We start from the raw sequence: 23,011 nt of genomic DNA, 5'->3' as shown, positions 1-23,011 counted from the left end.
CCTGCTCCATGCAGCACAACAACAGGGACAAGAAAGTCCCTGCAGCCACCGCTAATTATCACCTCGGCGATCCCACACGCAGCCTGGCAGAGGGCGGCCGGCGAAGGGATGCGCCAGGCTTCTGGGAATGCCATCAGTCACTCGGCCGTGTCGGGATCAATTTGGTTGCTGAATCATGGGAGGTTTCCAGTTCCCTGCCCTGGAACCCAGTGTCAGATTATTCACATTTTGTAATGGCCCGACCGGCCTGAGGGATCACAACTATGACCCAAACAGCATTGTAGGGCAGAACTGATAATAGGTCAGCATTACTGACGGAATACACAAAGCGGGAACCCATAAGCACCTCCTAATGCACAACACAGAGAGGACACGGGGTGTGTGTGTGTGGCGTAGAGGAGGGTCCATGAGGGACTTGGGTCGGTAAATGTTTATTTTGACTGGACAAGAAATAGATTTTGGCAGCAGTGTTGTGATACTGCTGTACTGTTTCCATTTAGATGCCTTTTGAAATCCATATACAAACCACTGCTGTTAGCTATGGGGTTCAGTTTATTGCTTTGGTCGCTTCAACAGATTATGACGACAAAATAATCATCAAACGCTCGCCGCTCTTGTAGAATTTTATTGATTTATACTGAAGATTTTATATTCCACTTTTTTTCCGTTGTGTGTGGTTCTGATCCATGTGTGAGATGGAAGAACCCAGGATGAGGGAGAAATCTGGAGATAATGATCTGCAGCTACATTAAAATTACTTAGATCCAGTCAACATTTGCATAAAACCCAAATACGAGTTGCTATGAAAATGCTGCATACATCAAACATAATTAAAAGGAAATTTGATTCCTTGAAATTGACCTCTGTCTCTTTAAGAAGCTCCTGATTTTTCCCAGGCGTCATTACAACAATGCTTCTCCATGATCCTGTTTACAACCTTTCCTAGGAGCGTTGAACTGGGAGATAATTGCTATGAGGAGCTCACCAGTTCCACCGGGTGTTTGCTCACTGCTACTGCCACTAGTCTGGAGGAGCAGAGAGGGGTAGTCGATCTGTGAGGCGGAAGCCCAGCAGGGAAACTGCAGCTTCACTTACTTACTTTGGGTAAGTAGGCGGAGCCTTGTCTCCCAAATGGTTGCCGTGGGAGATTAAAGGATTTCTCAAACATGAATAAAATCATCAAGGCAACAATGTAGGTATGTTTCTAATGAGCATTTAAGTAAAACTTTTCAGGGAGGCAAGAAAGATTTCATGCCTATTTCCAGGAAAATGAACTACTTTTACTAAAAAATGTTTTAGAGGTTTGAAAGTGACATGCTCAGATTCAATTTCTTTTCATGTACAAAAGTACAAATTCTGACCAGTTCAGTCATAGAAATGTACTCAAATTCACTTTCATACCTTCCAATTGGAACCCAGTCTCATTCAAATTCAGTCGATAATGCAATTTGGTAGAGTATTTTTCACTTATGTTTTTGAGTTGCGACACGTCATATTTTGTAGAGTAGAGATGGAAAGTTGTGCCGACGGCTTGGTTTTACTATTGCCTGCATAAATTGTGCATGTCCAAGTAAAGATGAGCAATCATGCTTAACCTTGTGTTACATAAGTCTACTTCATACATGCGCCGTGGCAAGCAGAGAAAAGCAAAAACGACAAATCTCCTCTTGACACTGCAGACGTGGTACATGCGTCGCATACGTCTAAATAGAGCATTCAAATTCTGCAGCCTCACACAACAAACGGCAAAGTTGGAGGAAGAGAACCTCCAACAGTCCCTGCCGACAACCGGCCGCAGCTATCCATTGCGTGAGCATGTGCCTGCGTTCATGTGACAACCCTACATAACAATCCTCCATCCTCCCCCTTTGCTTATTTTTGGCTTTGCGAGAAAGCAGATACCACTGTAGCATGAAGTGGTTTCTATAATGGTGGCAGTCTGGATAACTCGGCGTTACGCACACGAGTTGCATTTAAACCGTTTGTGCAGCGAATCCCCTGAAACAACACCCGTGAAGGCTTGATATTGACGTTTAAATTACAACTTCAAAGTCCAAGAGTCGTGAAAATAAAGTGTTAAAGATCTATCTACAGTGAAAGCGTTAAGGGCTGACTAGTAAATCCTTTTGAGAACACCTTCCCTGGTGCTCCTACTCAGCTTACACAAGTCCTACAAAACCTCCGGATGTGTCGGCTCGATCTTCGCATGTGGTTCTTAGCGCCCGAGTGAATTTGTTCTCGCGGTTCTGAAAATGCCAAAATAAAACCACATTTCCCTTGAGTCGCCGACGCGCCTAAGATTAGCTGAGAACTGTGTGAGCTGAGAGCACGCTGAAATGCAATTTGTCGAATTCGGTGTGGACAGCTGCGGTTAAAAAGCCAAGTGACGAGAAGTTAAATTTGACGATGAAGAGTGGCGACCAGAGGCCTCGTAAAGAGCCGGGGCGGCGATAAAGTGTGTGACACCGAGTCACAGACTCTTAGATCTTAAAGATGTTGTTACAATGGAATCACTTGTTTATGTGAGATGCTTAAAATAAGAGATCCAAATGATACATGTAGCTCCAAATACGTTGAAACCTTTACACTGAACAAATTTTAATTTAATTTTTTTATTGAATGGGAACACAGCAATTGTGAAATTGAAATCCATTTTTTCTCGATATTGAGAGTCTCACACATATTGTAGCTGCTGTTCAAGAATGCAGCAAAAAAAAAGCTATTCTGCAGTTAAAGACAAATTAATTTTCAGACTGTGCAGATCTATGCCAGTGGTGCCAAAGAATGTAGGGGGCGCTATAAACACAACCATCTAAAATACTTGAGAGACGTTTCCATCGATGAAGAGGTGACATATCAAATAACTAAAAGATGGGGGTTTTTGTACATCTGCAGGAAACAGCTTCCTCTACGTGCCTCCAAACTGGCATGTGTAGATTTTCACCAACAGTGGATTTTTGTATTTAACTAGGATTCCAACACAATGTCTGTGAAAGGAAACAGATGAGCACCACTGTTTGAGCTAAAGTAAATCTGTACTCAGCTCTCTTTCCAAGCGATCGGTTTGCAGCAAACTCTCCCGCTGCAGCTGAGAATGTCTCCCTGCGTAGAGCTGAGCCTTCGAGTGAGGAGGGGAATGCTCCATTACCAAAAGGATTAAGGCCGACATGTGTAAAACCGGCCAGCGGCCCGATTGCTAGAACTAGTCTGTTTGTCTAAATCTTGTAGTGAAGCCAAGTCGGCTACAGCGAAGTTAACCTACAGATTAAGTGAATTCAGATTAATTCACTTACATTTTAAGCCTGACAAAATGTCTTCTCTTACAAGACAATTACTGGTTGCAATCTTTTAGAGTTTATTGTCCAAAAGCAGAAAATATGGAATGTGTCAAGTTTATGTGCCAGCAAAAAAATAAAAATAAAAATAAAAAGATAAAAACCCCCCCCCGATTATTTCTTATTTGCTTTAATACATTTAATAAACTTGTTTTCTTGGTTATTTGAGACGATCCCTTCCAAAAAGAATCTGGGTGGAACACGTCAGTACAGCGCACTCCTTGCTCCATGTGACGTTTTGAATTAAAATACAGGAATAGAGACGTTCACCGAGCAAGCCGTCTCTGTTGCGAAAAATATTAATTTTCAAATTTAAAGTACTGAAATAAGTTTTCACTGTACTGTACATGTGTGAACAAAACACATTTGGACATCTGAGTTCCTTGCAATGACTGTAGATAGCAAAAATCTCTATTGTGTACATTTAAAATCCTACTGTTGTACTGTCATTTCTAGTGGTACCAAATGCCAAAACAATGAACGGTCCCGCCAATTTGGACGTCACAGTTACGACGCGCAACTTGTACTGCCCCAATTCTCCAAATTTTGCACGCTTGTAACCTGTGCATTCGACTGAGTACACACTTCACGGGGGGGGGGGGGCAGGAACAGAGCAAATATTTTCTTGAAGGCCTTGCTATTAATAAATAAAGGAGCATATTCATATGCTGCCAACAGCAGCTTTGGAGGGGAACTATTTGTTCCAGAGGTGTGCTTTGCTGGTGAGTTACCTTCCTATGGAAACAACTAATTACTTGGCAGTGGTGTAACCAAGTATCCTGCCAGTATTATGCAAGAAGGCCTCAAAACAAGAGTGGATGAGAACTAACTTGCTACTGAACATTTAACAAAACATCAGTGAAGGTGCATATTTGAGGTTGTATGTGAGATTTTTAACTTCGCTGAGCCCAACATTGGCATTATTCAGTTGCCAGTCTGCGTCTAAACTTCGGGTTCTCAGAGTTATTGTAAGCAAAGCATCCTCCGAACTCATCCACGTTACACCCAGGAGCAAGATTTGAAACCTCACAGTTCATACACACGGGCCAGACTTTGACAATTTGGCCGAGCACCGATATAACATCTGATCTCACAGACCATGTATTTAAAAAAAAAAAGGAAAAAAAAGGAGCCGACAAAGACAACCACCGCCTTTAAATTCCAGCCTTCGCAGCAGGAACGGTGCTACATTATTTTATTGATGGTCTAAAATTAACACACAACCGCGCCGAGTCGCCTCCGTCCAATCATATAGCGGACTTTATGCCGCTATCATTTTCAGAAGCCCAAAGTAGAAGTGAGTTTATGATCTCCGGGACATTTTATAGACCCAAACGACACCGACACCAGCAGCAGCAGGCCCCCTGTGGGGAAGCGCTAAACAGCTGAGATCAGTTTGTTAACACGCTCACATTTTACGCAGCCAAAGAGTCCAAACACCAGAAACCAATAACGCAGTGAGGGGTCTGGTGAAAAACAATAAACAGCTTGTTGTTGTTAAATTGTCTAAAGTAAATGCCAGGAAAGAGAATGTATATAAAATCCCTCTTTTGTTTTTAATTTGCGATAATAATAATTACTTTAGTGTCAAAACACTTGACTCAAAAATTGCTGTACAGGATGGGAGGAGGATGATGTTTCCGAAAGTCAAGTTTGACAACTTTTTGAACTAATTTGTTAAAAGTAAACTGGAAATCAAATAAAAAATTCTTGCAAGAAATATTTAATTAGATAAACGTTAAATGGTTAACTTAAATAAAAATGATCTTATATTGCTCAAATTTTAAATTTAAATTTCTTAGTAGTGCTTTATGTGGATGGGGGAAAACATCAAAACTCTTTATCACATTGGCAACACTATAATTTTTCATGTTCTATATGAATAAAGCCATAAAGCATTTTCCCCAAAAGGAAGTGTCAACCAACATATTGATGGCAGATCTTGTTAACAGTGCTATTTTTTATTTTTTTATTTTTTACTTCGGTTCACAGTCTGGTAGACTCAGTTTGATTGGGGACCAAATTGGGGCCTGTGTTACATTTTCAGTGGGTGAGGTTATTTCACACTGGACTACGTCAAATGAACCAAACCATTTGGAAAACCTGTCCCCCTCCTCACTTGTGGTGGCGCTGCACCAAGAACTACTGCAGAAAATGACACAAAAACCTCAGAAGAAGAGATAAACCCAATTTCTTCTTTACAAAATGTAAACAAAAACAGCTGGATGGTTTCTCTTTTGCCTTTGTTAAAGACTATGAGCCATTTCTTCCACTAGCGCCACATTTGTTTTGGTTGTATTTACCCAGAATGCCCAGCACTGTAATACTTTCTGCTTTGGGAGCCGTCTCCAGACTTTGCACCAGACTTCTCTTGAACCAAACCAAGACTTAAGCTTGTAGGCGATCCAGAGTTCACCTTATTTTTTTCGGTTCACATCAGAGTTCGATTTCACATTCACACCTTGCACCAATGAACTGAACCTTCAGGCAGCTAGAGTTGGATTGAAGCGAACCAAACAGGGCTGGTGTGAATGCACTCTAAATCCTCTAATCCAGGCAATTCAAGATGCTTTGAAAAAATCATTAGAAGTTTGATGCTGAATGTTAGATTCTCAGTATGCTGCATCATCACTGCAATATCAGTGTGCACAATGTTAATATTGCAACTAAATATTGGACTGTTGGTAATGCAACAATTGTAATGCCTTCTTTATGACAGAGCTATAAAGTCATTCACGCCTGGCACAGATTACACTACCCAAGATGCTAAAGGTGTAGGAAGCCAGGGGCAATATGAAAAATATTAAATTACTCTTGTGATAATTACCATTAAATTAGAAAAAGGAGCAATACATTGCAATAATATGTAATTAAAATGCAATTAAGTAAGTAGGGGTCATTGACAGGTCAATAGCCCCAATTTCCTTAATTTTGGGAGATTGGTGATTGCCTGATACCTTACATGTGAAAAGTCTACAAGTAGCCTATACCGCTGTCCTCTCTTTGCTATATTTAGAAACATTTGAGATGAAAACCATCAGTATCAGTCAAAATCAGAATCTGCAGATCAAGCTTTTTTAAAATCGCAAATCTGCCAGGAAACTGTAATCGCTGTCTCATCTCTGTGTTGTGGACAAACAGCCAGACGGAGGAGGACAGACCTTCTCTGATCGGCTGACAGAGCCTTAAAGCAGACAGATGGTTCTGGGAACGATCTGATGGGGAATAAAAATATAATCAGCTAGCGTTTCAGGCCTGCGACACAGATGGGCCACCATGGAGTGCAAGAAAAGAGCCAGACCTTTCACACGCCTCCCCCTCCTCTTCGGTCATTAATCAGCACCTGCTAGACAACAAATTAACTCGCCGCTGCTTAAAGCGGAACAGTTTTATGCCGCTCCGACGATTAGCATCTTGATTATGGTTTGGCATTATCTATTCATTACTGTGCTTAACATTCTGATATCAAAATAAAAGTGCAACAGGGAGTTTACAGCCGAGGATCACCCTTTCAATCCATGTCAACATCCAGAGCTCTGTAGGTCAGCGAGGGCTCAGAAATGGCGGGGAAAGTTTGAAATGTTTATATTTCTTACCATATCGACAAGTTGCTGCCAGAATTCTGACTGAATTTCAGTCTTGGTCCGGTTGACAAAGCTACAGTGAATTAATTGGTTCTCTTGAACGTTTCCGACCAATGCTCTGTGTTTAGGAGCGTCGCGTGGCGCAGAGCTTAGAGCGCGCGCCCCGTACACAGGTTAAACTCGTTACTGTCAAATAAAGGCAAATAGAGCCGAAACGTACCTGAGGTTGTACTGGTAGAGCTGGGAGTGTGTCGCCGTCATTTCCTGTCCATGCCCGTTTTGGCCGGGAAACTACCACTTTGTACGGGTAAAAAAACGGCGTACCAGAACATGCGCCATGCTCCCATATTATATCCAGTATTAGTTGGTCTCAGCTTTCTCAAATCCAAAACGTGGCAGGTATGCCGTGGATATGGATACAAACTTTGACACTGGTTCACCATCAGTATCAAATATCCTGCACAGGTGTCAATCATGGTAGATATGGCTGCTTGGTTACTGCAATAAAATTAACTTCTGCTGATGTGTTTTTTGACGGTTTCTGGTTTCCTGAGAGAGAAAAATTGTATGCGAGTGTGCAACATTTTAATAGTATGTATGTGAAATTTTAATATTTTGTGTGTGTGTGTGTGTTTGAGTCTTTAGTAGTGTGTAAGACAAAACATAATTTTTGTCCTGACCGGCCCCTCATGTTTTTTCTCTATCAGTCTGAATAGATAATAATAAAACTGCACTTATGGGGAAATTAAACATTTTATATTTGCAAGAAAGCAAACAAGTTAATCCTAAATCCAAAAGCAGAAAAGCAGCATTCAGCTTCTGTGTGCCACAAATCTGTAATAATCTTCCAGTAAACTGGAAGCTGAAACACTGAGTTCCTTTAAATCCAGTTGCTTTTGATTTGTAACTGGAACATTAAATATATTTAATGTCCATTTGCTTGATGATTTTACTTGACAAAATGTAATGCTTGTTGCTGGTGCCATAAATTGTGGTCATGAGGTGGTGAGGTAGATGCGCTGGACCCAGGTTGAAGTGAGTGAAGTAATGATTTAATGATGAATAACAAGATATACAATCCAGGCAGCAACGGTGAGCAACGGCAATGACACTCACACTGGTAGCAGCTGACATAAAGGCAAAGACATGAGACACGACAGTATAGACAAGGACCTGACAGGGAAACACAGACACAAGCAGGACTAAATACACAAGGGAGAAATCAAGGGGAAACAAGAGACGTCTGGAGACAATCAAGGGGTCGGCGGGACGACACGGAGACTCAACTGAACACAGAAACCTAAATTAACACCAAGAAAAACCAAATCCTCACAGCTGGTGTCATACTTGGTGACTGTCTGATGTTTTTCTAATGTAAAGCACTTTGAACTGCCGTGTTGCTGACCACACTAAGAAGCTTGACTTGACCACAGAGTTCTTCCAGACGTCTTGGATCCTTCCCCAGATTTGTGCAATGACTTCATCTCCTCTCAGAGGTCAGCAGACGGTTCCTCTGATGGTTTCTAATCTGACGTTCTTCATCAGCTGAGATACTTTCTGTAGACACGAGGGTTTCACTCCACATCCTGTTCAGTCTGCTGATCGTTTCCATAGCAACGATCAGAAGCAAGACCTTGCCCCAGAAGTCCAGTGAGCTCACTGATGCACACATTTAGTTAACTTTATTTGTCAGTTCATTGTATTTTTTGTCAGCTCACTAGATGACATCATGTACATCACAATAGATCAAAGTTCTAAAGCTTGAATGTCTTGCTCCAACATTGAGCCCACACAAGTTTGAGAAAGACCAGAACCTTTAAAAATGAAAATGATGAATCACATAAGAGATGCTTTGCGGTCACAGAAGCCAACTGTGAAGAAGGAGGAGTCACTTGGTCTCTTCAAAACATTACGCCACATAAGACGCTTAGAACGAGACACCAGACCTGTGATACACTTTTTTAGGAACCTGTTTGCTTTGTTCAGCTGGCACACTGTGCATAGGACTACCATCTTTTTCATTCTTTACGTATACGCAGTGTGGCACGGCCGGACAATCCCTATCTTCCTGCTCATTGTGATTCTCCGCCTCTCAGTAAATTATTTAATTTCCAGAGGCTGGGAGATCGAGTTCACCATCGTACCTGATGTAGTTAAGCCATTGCGGCATCCGAAAGATAAGATGAACGTAGTAGAACTAGGACACTTCACTTATGATTCTGCTCTGGAAGCTCAGAAGCTTTTTGGAAAGATGGCTGACAATGTTGAGAGGGCAAAAAAATCTGTGCATGTGGGTCCAGCCAGAGCTCACTAAACATTTTTATATGAGTCTTTGGCTGCTCCTCCTCTTCTCAGCCATGTTTCCATATCAGCTTCTGGGCTGTATCATAGGTGTTTCTGCTGGGATCAAGTTTATAATTTTTGGCTTGATCCTCAAAAGGTACCCGAAGCTACGGCAGTGGTTTGGCTCCTCCTACAACATCTGGTCCATCTGGTCCAAAATACCCACTGACCCGCAGCGGAGGGAACCCAGCATTAACACCCAGAGCAGACGGTTTGCTGCATTAAGGGCCCAATGGAGAAGGGCCCGAAGGAGCATTTCCAATGCTCTGAACAGCTTCAAAGACGCTTGTTCCCGGCCCGCTTCATTGGGTCCTTAAATACATGGCGACAACGGATACGCAGAAGATAGGGGACTATTACTTTCCTGGGAAGTAATAGTCAGACAAGAGTATGTCTCAGGTCTCCCAGAATAATAAGAGCTGGTTTTGGAAAGGTGTCTCAAGAACAACAGAGAAAAGGTAAGAAATGAAGTCACACCTGATGTTATGGTTTCTCCAGGCCCTCCTCTTGCAAATGATCAAGGAGCTTTTGGAGAGGAGCTAAAAATAATAAATTTGGAAGACAAAAAAAATCACAAAACAGATAATTATTGACCATTTCAAGGTTGGAGAAATCTGACTGGACTGAACATGTGTCTTGATTTGTTCAGTTAAATTAAATTATGAAATTGAAAGGTAAAAAGATTTAACAGGTTTTCTGTAAGCAGGTTTCTCTCCGGGTACTCCAGCTTCCTGCCAAAGTCTAAAATCACTTTAGTTAATTGGTCTCTAAATTCTGCTAAGGTGTGATTAAAACATTTATTTCCTTTGAACAAAATGTTTGCCTGGGTCTGGACCGAGGGAGATCTGGGACCACATGGAGGCGACGAGGGAGATCTGGGACCACCAGGAGTCGACGAGGGAGATCTGGGACCACATGGAGGCGACGAGGGAGATCTGGGACCACATGGAGGCGACGAGGGAGATCTGGGACCACCTGGAGGCGACGAGGGAGATCTGGGACCACCTGGAGGCGACGAGGGAGCGGTTTGCAGCTGAGTGTGAAGCGGCTGGGATGGCGATCAGTGCCACCAAATCCGAGGCCATGGTCTTGAGCCGGAAAAGGGTAGAGTGCCTTCTCCGGGTCAGGGTGGGTGTCCTGCCCTAAGTGGAGGAGTTCAAGTATCTCGGGATCTTGTTCACAAATGGGGGATGAAGGGAGCGGGAGATCGACAGGCGGATTGGTGCAGCGTCTGCCGTCAAGCGGGCGCTGTACCGGTCCGTCGTGGTGAAGAGAGAGCTGAGCCAAAAAGCGAAGCTCTCAATTTACCAGTCGATCTACGTTCCCACCCTCATCTATGGTCATGAGCTTTGGGTCATGACCGAAAGAACGAGATCGCGGATACAAGCGGCCAAAATGGGTTTTCTCCGTAGGGTGGCTGGGCTCTCCCTTAGAGATAGGGTGAGAAGCTCAGTCATCCGGGAGGGACTCAGAGTAGAGCCGCTGCTCCTTCATGTCGAGAGGGGCCAGTTGAGGTGCCTCGGGCATCTGGTCAGGATGCCTCCTGGACGCCTCCCTGGTGAGGTGTTCCGGGCACGTCCCACCGGGAGGAGGAAGACCCAGGACACGCTGGAGGGACTATGTCTCTCGGCTGGCCTGGGAACGCCTTGGGATTCCTCCGGAGGAGCTGGAAGAAGTGGCTGGGGAGAGGGAAGTCTGGGCCTCCCTTCTGAAGCTGCTACCCCCGCGACCCGACCCCGAATAAAGCGGAAAAAGATGATGGATGGATGGATGGATGGACTTCAATGCTCATGTGGGCATTGACAGTGTGACCTGTCAATGCCCATGTTGACAGGTCTCACGTGGGCATTGATGAACACCAAGTTCAGGCATAAGGGTGTCTGTGACAGCTGTCCCTACTGTCACACTGAGACAGTAATGGTAATGGTTTTCAATTTTCACTAAAAGCAAAAGAAAAGTGAAAAGCAAGTTATGGTCTAAAACATTTATGATAAGGTCTTACTCGAAAATGGGTTTTTGCTTTGCAATGCATTTACAATAAATACAATTTACCACTAAAGTTATTTTACATTCACAGCTCACATCTGGCTACTAATAAAGATTTAACAGTGTGGGAAAAAAAAAAATCAAATCAAAGCTGAGAAACTGTATTTGGGATCACACTCAAAAATAAACCTCATTTAAAATACCACAGACAAATCTGTATATTGTTGCTTTTAAAACTGAATTACTAAAATAGTCACTTTTCTTACGCTAACATGCTTTTTTAGGAAAAAAAACCTCTTCCAAATTAAAAAAATATATATATCTCAGCCACTGTCTTGAGGTCAGGCGTTAGCTGCAGCGCCACCCTGTGGTCTAAAAGGAAAACAATGAACTTGTTTTAAAACCTTTTATTATTTTTATAAGCTTTTTCAATAGCGTAAAAAAACCAGAACATTTCAAACTCAGACTGGGAAATAAAAGTACAACTAATGAGAAGTTTATTTCCAAATAAAAATATGAAAACTTGGACTTAGTGCAGTATTAACAGGCTGCTTTACCCAAACCCTCCCCCTGCTTAGACAGCGACTCCGGTGGCTAACTTCAGTCCAGATGGGGAAATTATACAAAGAGGAATATAAACTTTTATTCCACTGACCTAAAGCAAGAAGTTACACAATACAGTTAGACCTCATCATGGTAAGGTACAACAATCTAAACACTAACAATCATTGTTGTACTCTCGTTTCAAGAGTACAAGCGGTATATGTTACAGAAATTTAGAAAATATGAATATATATATGAACGATGTTGTTCCATAGGTGGCACCGAAAACAAGATGACCCCCCGACCCCCCACCTTCTCACAAACCTTAAAAGCAACATTTCAACTCATGTCGTATCAAAACAGATTTGTATGTACAAAAGAGGAGCCGTTTACTGTCTCTACCTCATCCAACGTCAGCTTCAGTGTTTGAAAATGTATCACAGCAACAAACTCAAAGAGCTCTCTGTGTAAAGAGTAACTAAATTTTATGAAGTTGGGAGGTCCGCTGTGAAATCTGGGTTCAGGGATCGGACGAACATAAACGTCCCTCACTCAAGATTCCTTTTATTTGTCTCTCCTCGTCCTCATTTATGCATTTTAATACGTCTAAACTCCAACTGTGAGAAGCGAAAGATTTTCTCCAAAAAAAGTAAAAAGTAAAAACAACAGACATGGTGTATTATTTCGGTGTGTGTGTGTGTGTGTGTGTGTGGCCCTCGACGTTGGAGGCAGAGCGCGTTAACCATGGGTGGTGTCGTCCTCCACAAAGTCTTTGGCCTGCTCCGCTGTGATCACATCGATGTGACTCACCTTAAAACACAAAGACACGGAGACACTTCACAACCAATCAATGCCACTCCGACGAAGCATCAACAATTCAGCTTATGAAACATTAAACGCTGAAGAGTCTCTCTGGCGGAGCGGGTCGGTAAAGAACAGATGGAAAACCTTGTTTATAGAGAAGTTCTCCATTCCTGCTGAACTCGCTGAACTTTTGTGGAAAAATCATTAAGTAGAGAGGGTGAGATAGAAGCCTCTGATTGGATGAAACCAGCTTTATTGCTTTTGGTTCAGTTCAAGTTACAAGAAAATGTGTTTTTTTTTTGTTGTTGTTTTTTTTTTTAAAGGTATTTCCAAGTGTTAATAGAGTACTTTTAAGTAAAGACCAAATTACTTAGTGAATTAAGCTAATTCAGTATATAACTTTATCAAAACTCTGTGACTCATTATTACAGCATCTATCCTTGTTGGATTTCAGACAACTATTAAAATCCTGGTTTTGCACAAACTAAAGAGGATAGCACATGTAATTATAGTGTGTGAAATACTTAAGACTTTACTAAATTGAGATTATTAAATTTAAGACATTATGGATTTTTAAGAACCTTGAGAAACCCGGCAGAGTTTATTTTTTATTATTATGTTCTTGAAAAGCAAAATTTGTTTTGCCTTGTTTTTAGGACAAGAGCTCTATGAACTTCAACTTTGGGAAATTATAGCTTCTGCTGAAGTGAAGAACAGAGGTAACAAAGTCTTAAATTCAACCAGAGTATAGAAATGATCTGATTTGATACATATATATACATATATATATATATATACATATATATATATATATATAAATTTAATCTCTTGAGCTGTCTGCTTTGTTTGAAGAGTCTTCACCACCTTTCTTAGGTTATTTAGCTAACATAAAATTCAAGGGGTCTTGAAATTACAGATTTTTAATATGTTTAAGAGAATCAGAAACTAACCTCTAATGAATGATTAAATAAAATAATTTGCTTGGTGAGCGCCTCACCTTGTTCCTGAATTTGACTCCGTAGAACTTGTCTGCCGACTCCAGCAGCTCCGGCCTGAAGGTGGTGGTGATGAACTGGGCGTGGCCGGCCAGCTCCACAATCATGTCTGCAAAAAATATAAAATGAGGCCCGATATGCATCTTTCCAGTTGTTTGCATTATAAATATTACTGTATTTATGCTAGACATATAGAAAGAGATAACATACAAACTTTGAGAGTTCCCACATATTTTCTAGATACCAGAAACTATTTTTAGGTGCTGAAAGTTAATGGTTCTGATTAATCCAAATATTTGTTTTCTTTACACAGCAATCCCTTCGGTGTCACCAGTTTATCATCTCTGCCTCTAAGAATTCACATCAGAGAAAATATTTCTTTTCATTTTAAGTCAAAGCCTCACAAACAAAGAATAAGACTGAGCTGTTAAATAAACCATACTGAATTAAAACTATACTAAACTAAACTATAAATAAAATACTTTGCTAAACAACAAACAACCCCTGAATTCAATCATTTAATTATTTTTTATTTTTTTTAGAAATATTGATAATTTACAACAGAGTGTTAGGGCCAGGCTAAGAAAATATAAACAATTTTCTTAGCATAAATAGTCATAAAATTAGAAACCAGAAACATGTTATAATATTCTAACTTTATTTCAACTTTTTTCATACAACTTTATTCTCAAAATATCATAATTCTTTTCCACTTAGTATGACCCAAATACTCAGTGGTAATAATCTAATGGGGCCAAAAGTCGTAAAAAGAAAAGTAAAAATCTCGCCGCTGGTTTACCTGACACAGCCTTCCTGTGCTGGGCGTCGAGGGCCTGGTCGATCTCGTCGAACAAGTAGAAAGGAGCCGGGTCACACTTCTGGATGGCAAAAATCAGAGCAAGAGCCACCAGAGACTTCTGACCTCCGGACAGCTGCTGCATCTCCCTCATCTCCCCCTGCTTCCCCGTGAACGACACCTGCAAGGGAGACGCACAAACCCACCGTCTTAATGCACATTAATCTGTTTCTGTGGGCCCAGACAACGAACCGGAGCGGCTGTGACAGCTTTCATACGGATCGGGATAAATTTAGCGTGAAGAGAGCCGCGCATGAATAACTTCACCTTGGTTCTGCTTTGAGGGGACGGAGCCGTGAGGAGAGATGGATTTTTATTTCCCCAGCAGAACAAAAAGCCACGCAGATACACTCGGAAAACTTTTATACATTTTTACAAAACCTTGATGGTAGGATACATATCACAGGATTTCTGCAGGTTTCACTACCTTAAATTTAAGACTTCTAAAATTAAATTAAGAGTTCATTTTGAATGAAATTTAAGATCTGTATTGTGTCAGAAAGGAAATAAAGAAACAACCTTACACCCCCAAGTTTTAAATGTAGCATCGTATGGCGATAAATTTGGCTTAAATCATGAGAGATGCAAAACATCTGTCAGCTAGTTCAGCTTTTGTTTTTGCTTGCTAGCTAGATAGTTTTTCTCCTCCCTCTGTTTCCACTGCAGGAACCAGAAGCATTGCTAAAGAGCAAGGTATATTAGCAGCTAGTTACCACTAATATCAACCTCCTTGAGTCACAGAGCACAGTGAAGAAACGATTGCCACAAGGGGGAAAAAAAGAATGTGCAAGATTTAAATAGTCCTCCCATCACAAAATTTAAGACCTGTGATTAACATATCCAAGACAAACTTACCTTTTAGTAAATTAATTTAAGACTTTTAAGGCCTCAATTTTATATACATGAATTCAAGACATTTTAGGACTTAATGAGGATACACGGCTCCCTGTGTCGACATTTGCAGATGCTTTCTGTTCACATTCAGGAGGTTTTGGCTCAGATTAATATTACCCGATGCGTTTGCTCTCAGTGCAGCAGGATGAAACGACTGCTCCTTACTCTGATGCCGACTCCTGTGAACTGGTCCACCGAAGGAACGCTGCTCTGGGATCCGGATCCCCTCTCGCTGCCTTCTCCCCCCTCTCCCTCGTCCTGGGACTGGCTGCCCTCGGCGTCGCCCTTCTTCATCACCAGCGTGGCTTTGCCTCCCGGGACGAGTTTCTGGAAAACCTCGCTGAAGTTTTTCGACACCTGAAAGGAAAGCATCGGGGCCGTTATCGTGCTTTCTCGTGGCGCTAAGTGGTTTTCGTCCGTGACTTTGCGATCTGATCGCACCTGCTTAAAGGTGAGCTGGATGGCCTCGTACTTGCGCAGCTCCAGCACGTTCATGAGCTCCATGATGGATTTGTAGCCACGATCCAGCTCGTCCTGACGCTTAATTAGCTTCTCCTTCTGCTCGGAGAAGTTGACGAACTGATCCAGGGCCTTCTTGTTGACGTGGCTGTACTTCTTCAGCTCCGTGTTGCACTGCTCCAGCTTCCTGAACAGCTGTTGGAGCAGAAACAAAATAAAACGTTACCTCATGTCTTCATTAGCAGCTGCTGGCGGCGTCCTACGGTAGAGCTTTGCAGGGGGCGATAATTGATTAATTTAGGCTCTGCCTCAGTTCACTTATCAATTTACATGGTGAGGAGGTGGGAAAATAAACAACATAAGCAAGTATGGTAATTAGCTATATGGTAATGATTTAGTACATGGCTTCTGCAAGTTTCACACAATAAAATTTAAGACATTTTAAGACCACTATGAATGAAATTTAAGACTTGTAATGCAACAAAAGAATGGGAAACTATTCCTTTCCTTTAATTTTTTTCCCCTACTTGTCATTATAGTTGCATCTGTGGCTCTTCATTCTCTTTTGGTTTCATGCTCCTTCTCAGTTGTATTTCCCTTCATTGTAACAAATTTGCTGATATAAAATTCTTAAACAGGAAAGACTGGGGTCTAAAATCCACTAAACTTGCGACTTCAAATGCGGCTCCTAAACTGGTGCTAGTAGCAGTAGCGCCGACATTTTCTGGCGAGCTAGCCAGGAGAACAAGGTGGACATTTCTGGGGTCTGTTTGTGGCTCTTAGCAGCATTTTTGCGCTTCTCACACTACGTATTTGTCTCTACAGTTTGAATCCTAGTAGTGCCAAGTTGTTGTTTTTTTTTACGCAGCCAGCATCCTATGAGTTAGCAACAGACGTTAGCCTGTGGCAAAGATCAACGTTGTTCAGCCAATCAGCGATAAATTTGCACTTAATAAATACAAAAAAGCTAGCTAGCTGGCAAGGGTGTATTAGCAACTAGTTACCAGTAGCCTCAACATAACACGACTTAGACTTTTTCCTTCACAGAAAAGTGAGTCGTTTAATTCGAGACTAAATAGTCCTGCCACGACAAAATTTACGACATGCTGTATTTTATTTAAGGCCATATCCCATTTTTCAGACAAATTTAAAACATTTTAAGTCTTGATTAATTTAAGACGTTTTAAAGATGCGCACACATCCTGCTGCAATTTAATTTACATCAAGTTTACAGTGAAACACAAATTCAGCTCCTTTAGGTGGACATCGACAGCTTTTAGTTTCATATTTCCACACGGGTATTCCAAGCTCTCCAGCAACACGTTTATCATTTAAAATCAGTAATGGCCAAAGCAACACGAGCAGCTTCACCTCCACTTGAACAATCAGCAGCACCGTCCTGCCTGTGGCTGCCAGAGGAGCAATATTAACTAGATGAAGTGTTTATGCAAAAGTGTGAAGCTATTCTCGGCTTTGTTAAAGAGGAAGGGGGGGGGCTAAAGACACACACACACTCACACAAACTCAGACACTTATGAAAGATGCAGCCAAGTTCACTCATCCCACAGCCTTTGCTCCCTAAGGCGACTGGCTCAGAGCAAAAATTAGACGGAGCACTTGAGCCTGAGTCACTGCTGCGTGGGCAGCTGGTAGGTGATGGTCCTCAACTTTATTCCTAAAGAAGCATGGCTCTCGCCGCTGATTCCCTCGTCTGATCTGGGAATGAGCTAAAAGTGTTTTAGCGCACCTGTTTGATTACCGTTAAATATTACTGTAAGAACTGGGCTGGCAACTGCATCAAGGTTTAAAAGGCTTTGGTTTCAAATCAGCTAAAATGATCCTTCATCCCGTTACTACGCTAACATTACAAATGTTTACTTTATGTCGGTCTAATATTTTAAATCCCTGTAATGCCATTTAAGTGTGTTGTTGAAATCTTTATCTTTCTTGTAACCTTTAACAATGGTCAGGTTTTCTGTGGGGTTTTCAAAGTTTTTCTTCCCCACTCATTTTCTGCCCAGTGCTGACTCAGCCAATCAGCTCTGCTGTGACTCACTCAGATAAAACCACTCCCCCCCCAAATGCAGGTGATGAACCAGGATTGTGTCAAAACAAAAAAATTTAAGTTGTTTCCATTTGCTACCAGCAGCATTTTGCAAAAACAAATTGTTCCAATTTATTAAGATGAATCGGTTTTACATATTAAAGAGAACATGTTGAAAGATAAATTTTATTTTAACACCAATATAGTGATTAGTAAAGAGCTCTTAGATAAAAATATGGATTTTTTTCCCATCCATTTAAAAAAGAAAAGTTTCTGCTTCATTTTTTAAGCCTGGAAAGTTTTTTTTTCTACAGGAAGGTAAAAAAATTCTTCAGACAAAAATTTGGATACAAACTTACAAGAATATTTCTTTGGAGACAAAAAGTTGCACTTTAAAAAAAAAATTCAAGGTAACTAATGGTGCCTTGAATTGATAAAACACCCAAGGAAGGAAAAACTAAAAATCTGAGACAATAGTTGGACTCTAAATAGCAGCTTATGACACATTTTCTCACTTGAATCTGGAGATAAACAACAGTTTAGATAAACTCAGATTTAAAATTAAACTTTTTCAAAGTTAGCAACATTAAGCAATCCCTATTGTCCTGAATGGAAATTAATTTATTGCCACTTTAATTTTTAAATGTTGCGATTCTAAGTAACTAAAGAAACGACTTAGATTTTAAATATAGACACCAGAAATACTCCATCAAGAGCGAATAAAGTTAGTAGAAAACAAAAGGAATTAACAGGCACATGCAAAAGCATAACACAGGGAACATGCTGGTAAGTGTGTGTGTGTGTGTGTGAGTTACCTGTTTGAGTGTGAGGGTCTGGTACTTCTCAAAGGCTTCCTGAGGCAGGGAGCCCAGTTCTCTGATCTTCTTCATGCACTCCTCCTTCTTCTTGAGCAGCATCCCCTGCCTGTTGGTCATTTTCTCCAGCTCCTTGGTGTCGTGGTTGATGGCGTCGTTCTGCTCCTTCTCGATGTTCTTCCACCGCTCCATGCTCTTTATGTGCTCCTTGATCTCTGCTTCCGTCTTGTCGACGAGACCGTCCAGGTCTGGGAATGGGAAAACGATGCTTTAGTCTGATAATTAACTCTCCAGATAAATACTGGGGGAAGTATTTATAGCTCCTGAACCTTTTCGGTTTATTATGTTGCAACCTGATTGGACCATTCTAACAAATGAACATAGTTTTATCTAAACCGCGTTGTTCTGTTTTCGGCTCCATCCATCCATCAGCTCTGACCAGCTTTTCTGTTCCAACTGAGAAACACTGCAATTTCTCACAAAAGTTCAATTTCGGTCTCACCTGAAGAGGGCGCCAACCTCCACATGTCCCCCACACTGACTTCATTTAGGTCTCTTTCAACAGACCAGCTGAATTGATGCCACCTGTCTGTTAACTAGTTGACTTCCACGGATTGCAGTGGGGCTTGTTATTGTCAAAAACCTCATAATCCAATTCAATTTTGATTTATTTTAAGAAATAATTGGATTATATACTAATAATTGTATATATTACTTATGTTTTCACTGCCTGCGTAAACACATTACTTTAACAATGTATACATTATCATTTCTGAGCAGTAAAATATCTGAAAATACAACTTTAGCAAAATAATACTTTTGCCAGTGGCCCTCAAGAGCTGCGGCGGGCCGGATTTGGCCCGCGGGCCTGAAGTTTGACATCGGTCAGCCACAAAACAGCCGTCCAAAATTCATTCAAAGCTGAAGTGAATTTCAAGGGGTGTGAATACTTTTGTAAAGCTCTGAGGACAACCAAATAATCCAGCTGGAATTAGGTCCTTTGAGTCACATTTTTTTTTAGCTTTTTTGTATACACATATATATAAATAAAAAAGTATAAAACTTTTGGAAAGTTAAAAACAAGCTAAGATGAAAACATAAAAAAAAAAAAAAATTGTATTCAGTTTTCAGTTTTGGGTCTAAAAATGATCATAATTATTTGTGTTTCCAAATTGACTAATTGTGTTTTGATGACTTTTTCTATGGCTAAACGGCCCTGGATGTGTTTTTTTTTTTTTTTTTTTACAGTCAGATTGACAAAATTAAATTAATTTCTAAAAATGTTCATTTTTTAAAAAAAATTAGCTGGATACTAACCAAAAAAATAACTATAAAAAAGCTCCACAAAACACAGTTGGAGCCTACAAACTCAATTTTCCATCTCAGACCTACCATCTGATCGAGCCAAAGTCTCTTTTACTCGTTTGTTGATGCCGTCGAGCTCAGACGTGGTCGCCGTGAGAACCGTGCCGCCCTCTGTCTCACGCAGCTCATTCAGCTCCTATATCATTATTACAATTTCAAAAAATATTACAAGATTCCTCTGCTTTGGATTCCTAAGAATAATTCAAGAAATTCAATGAAGAAATTTCCTCTTTTTTTTTTTTCAAAGCACGGTCACCTGCTCGACTTGATCAAGACGTTTCCTCAGGTTCTCGTTGAGATACGTTTCCACTCGGGTCATGATTCCCTCCAGCTTGATCCTCTCGTTCAACAGCTGCCTGTTGTCCTGCGAGGAAACAAAAGAGATCAAAGCACATCCATCGGTCATTAACTGGTCAATTCAAGACGAATAATGTTGAATATTCTCCTGCATCACAAAAACAAACACCACGGAAGCACTAAATCCAAGTCCTGGTAGATGATTAAAATAGTTCCTCTATTCAAAACTGTGAGTTATACGACAGTGTGATTCATTTATCCAACATGGCTATTCAACATTAAAAGCAGGGGTCACACAGAGAAGGTGGAGTTGCTATGGGATGATGAGAGGAGAGGAGCTCAGTGAGATGGAAACAGACCACAGCTGCAGTCTTCTCCAGGACAATGGTGGTAAACGATACAATGGAGGCAGCAGATGTTTATTGTGAGCCACGTCCGCCTGAAGAGGCGCTCCTCATTTTCCCTCCAACAATTATATTTTATACGCACCTTTTGATTCCAGAGTCGGAAGCGCTCTCACAGAGGCAAAAAGAACAACTGCAAACTGGCCCAATAAGCACTGGGATTAAATTATTGTGTCATGTTTAAGATTTTAAAGTCATCTTTTTAAAATTGCTGCGATCAAACCAGAGTCTGTGTGAAACGTCAGGACGCTGTCAGCTAATGAGGTTCATTTCGTTAGCTTTCCCAGACTCAAACGGTTTTATTTCAGCTAACAAACAAGACGTTTGGATGTTACCTCCTCTCATGATTGAATTATCCAAAATGCTCTTGAAGAAACTTGAATTCATATGACATGAAACAAGATTTAATTTCACTTTGGTATCGATAAAGTATTTTTTCTAAATTTAGCTATTTGGCCTGGAGTAATTCAGGAGATGATTGAGGAGATGATTTGTTTTTCCGCTGGATTTAGTGAAGAAGCCCAACAGTCCTCAATGACGATGAAACAAGTTCCTTAAGTTTTGATTATCAGCCTAATCAAACTAAAAACACACAAATCAATAAAAAAATATATCTATATATCTAAGGTGTGGCAGCTCAAAGTATTTTTTTAAAATTTCACACAATTGGGGGAAAAAAAATAATCGAATTTTGTTATTTTCAAAATTGTAGGAACCTGAATTCATAAATTTAGTTTGACTTTTAAAAAAAAAAAAAAAAAAATTCTGATACATTTTAAAATGCATCAAAGGTAAAATCGGTTTTCACAGCAATCCCACAAGCCGACATTAAATGTAGATTGAAATAACTCCAGCCAATCACTTCACAAGGATTTTTCCATGTCATTTTCAGCCGGCGGATAATTCAGAGGACGATTAGGAGCTTCTTGGCGTTTCTCCTGACCTGCTGTAGCTGACGGATCTCGTCGTTGAGGTCGTCGACACGCCTTTGGTCCTCCAGGCTGAGCTGGGAGAGGAGATCGGTGCCGAGCTCGGCCTTCAGCGACTCCCTGGTGGACTCCATGGCGTGGAGGCTGGCCTCCAGGCTCTGCAGACTACGTTGCTGAAGAGAAACAACAAATGTTCTCACATGCCAAGCAAATGTTTTCAGCATTCCAACTCATGGATATTTCAAAATTCACAAATGTGACGCTCAAATTTCATTTTTTGTCTATTTTATACATTGAGGTGCAAATGCTTAAGGAGATGCTTTTACAGTTTTTCCACATTGTTTAGTATTTAGTGTAAGTCAAACGGTGTGAAACTCCTGAAACCTGGGGATAAAAACTATTTTGTCACCCAAGCGACAAAAAACTGAATGCATGTGTATGAACCTTGAAAACCCAAATGCAACGCCTAAATGTTTCTTTGAAAAAGTTTATGCCTTCATGTTCTTCCGACATCGACTGTGTGTGCTTGACAACTTAATTTTTTTGTACAATCTTAGATATTAAGCTTGTTTTGTCGCAACGACAGTAGAATGATCCAATCATGAGAAAAGAAGAGCTCAAGCTAATTTCTAAAGCAATGAGTTTAAATTTTTTGAAAATATAAAAATGCTTTTTTAAAAAAAAGCCATTTTTAGACTCACTGAGAACAGTCAAAAAGAATGGTTATTCTATGCATTTATAGTTTTTCCAAACTTTTCCAAACACAGAAATTGCTAAAAAAATGTCTCCAATCCTTTTAAGACAGTGTAGAAACCTGGAGAAATCAACATAATGGTCTAGTCAACAGTAAATGCCAGAGAAGATGTCTGACCTTGGGCATGAAGGTCTTCTCAGACTGCTGCCTCTTCTCCTTCAGCATCTTCATCTCTGACAGGATGCTGTCCCTGGAGGCCTTGAACTTCCTCTGCTGCGTCTCGATCTGCTGCATCTGGTTCATCAGCTGGTCGATCTCGTTGTTGATACGTGGAGCGGCCATTAAGGATTTACACAACCACGTCCTGTTGGCTCATCACAAACAGCTGCAGCTACATGCTTATCACAGTCTGAAAGGACACATTTTTGTTAATTAGTCTTTTTGTTTCTGTGTACTTTAAGAGCGTATAAAATACTTCTTTAAATAATAATCAGTGTAGCATATATTAAAATGAATATAAAATTGATATTTAGTGAGAAAACAAAAATATGCTAAACAGCCATCTTTCACATAGTGGGATTGTTTTTATGTTTACATTTCTGCTTGGGCTGCGCTGTATCAAATGAACAAAAACCTTGGAAAGTCTGTTCCCTCCCTCGCCTGT

The 23,011-nt window shown here is 40.8% G+C and overlaps 2 protein-coding genes across 3 annotated transcripts in view; both read right to left on the bottom strand.

Annotated features, from left to right (window-relative positions):
• rbm20 (RNA binding motif protein 20) overlaps positions 1-7,220 on the bottom strand; it is a 58,018-nt gene extending 50,798 nt beyond the window's left edge. The window contains exon 1 of one of the 2 annotated variants that reach the window (XM_044114560.1): positions 7,140-7,220. In XM_044114560.1, coding sequence (XP_043970495.1) covers positions 7,140-7,180 — 41 coding nt within the window. In that variant the 5' untranslated portion in view covers positions 7,181-7,220. The remainder of the gene's footprint in view (positions 1-7,139) is intronic. The other variant, XM_044114556.1, reaches the window with a different exon arrangement.
• A 4,420-nt stretch (positions 7,221-11,640) lies between these two features.
• The window catches only part of smc3 (structural maintenance of chromosomes 3), a 28,837-nt gene continuing 17,466 nt past the window's right edge, over positions 11,641-23,011 (bottom strand). Inside the window, exons 20-29 of the mRNA XM_044114554.1 lie at positions 22,525-22,676; positions 21,668-21,826; positions 20,280-20,387; positions 20,051-20,159; positions 18,659-18,906; positions 15,782-15,994; positions 15,506-15,697; positions 14,390-14,567; positions 13,593-13,699; positions 11,641-12,601 (exon numbers count right to left, since the gene is read on the bottom strand). Of these exons, the coding sequence (XP_043970489.1) occupies positions 12,530-12,601; positions 13,593-13,699; positions 14,390-14,567; positions 15,506-15,697; positions 15,782-15,994; positions 18,659-18,906; positions 20,051-20,159; positions 20,280-20,387; positions 21,668-21,826; positions 22,525-22,676 (1,538 nt within the window). The 3' untranslated portion in view covers positions 11,641-12,529. The remainder of the gene's footprint in view (positions 12,602-13,592; positions 13,700-14,389; positions 14,568-15,505; positions 15,698-15,781; positions 15,995-18,658; positions 18,907-20,050; positions 20,160-20,279; positions 20,388-21,667; positions 21,827-22,524; positions 22,677-23,011) is intronic.

Source organism: Gambusia affinis, linkage group LG04, assembly GCF_019740435.1.
Source record: "Gambusia affinis linkage group LG04, SWU_Gaff_1.0, whole genome shotgun sequence".
Lineage (NCBI taxonomy): Eukaryota > Metazoa > Chordata > Actinopteri > Cyprinodontiformes > Poeciliidae > Gambusia > Gambusia affinis.
Note: the sequence above shows the minus strand (reverse complement) of the source record. Positions and strands in the feature narration are given on the sequence as shown.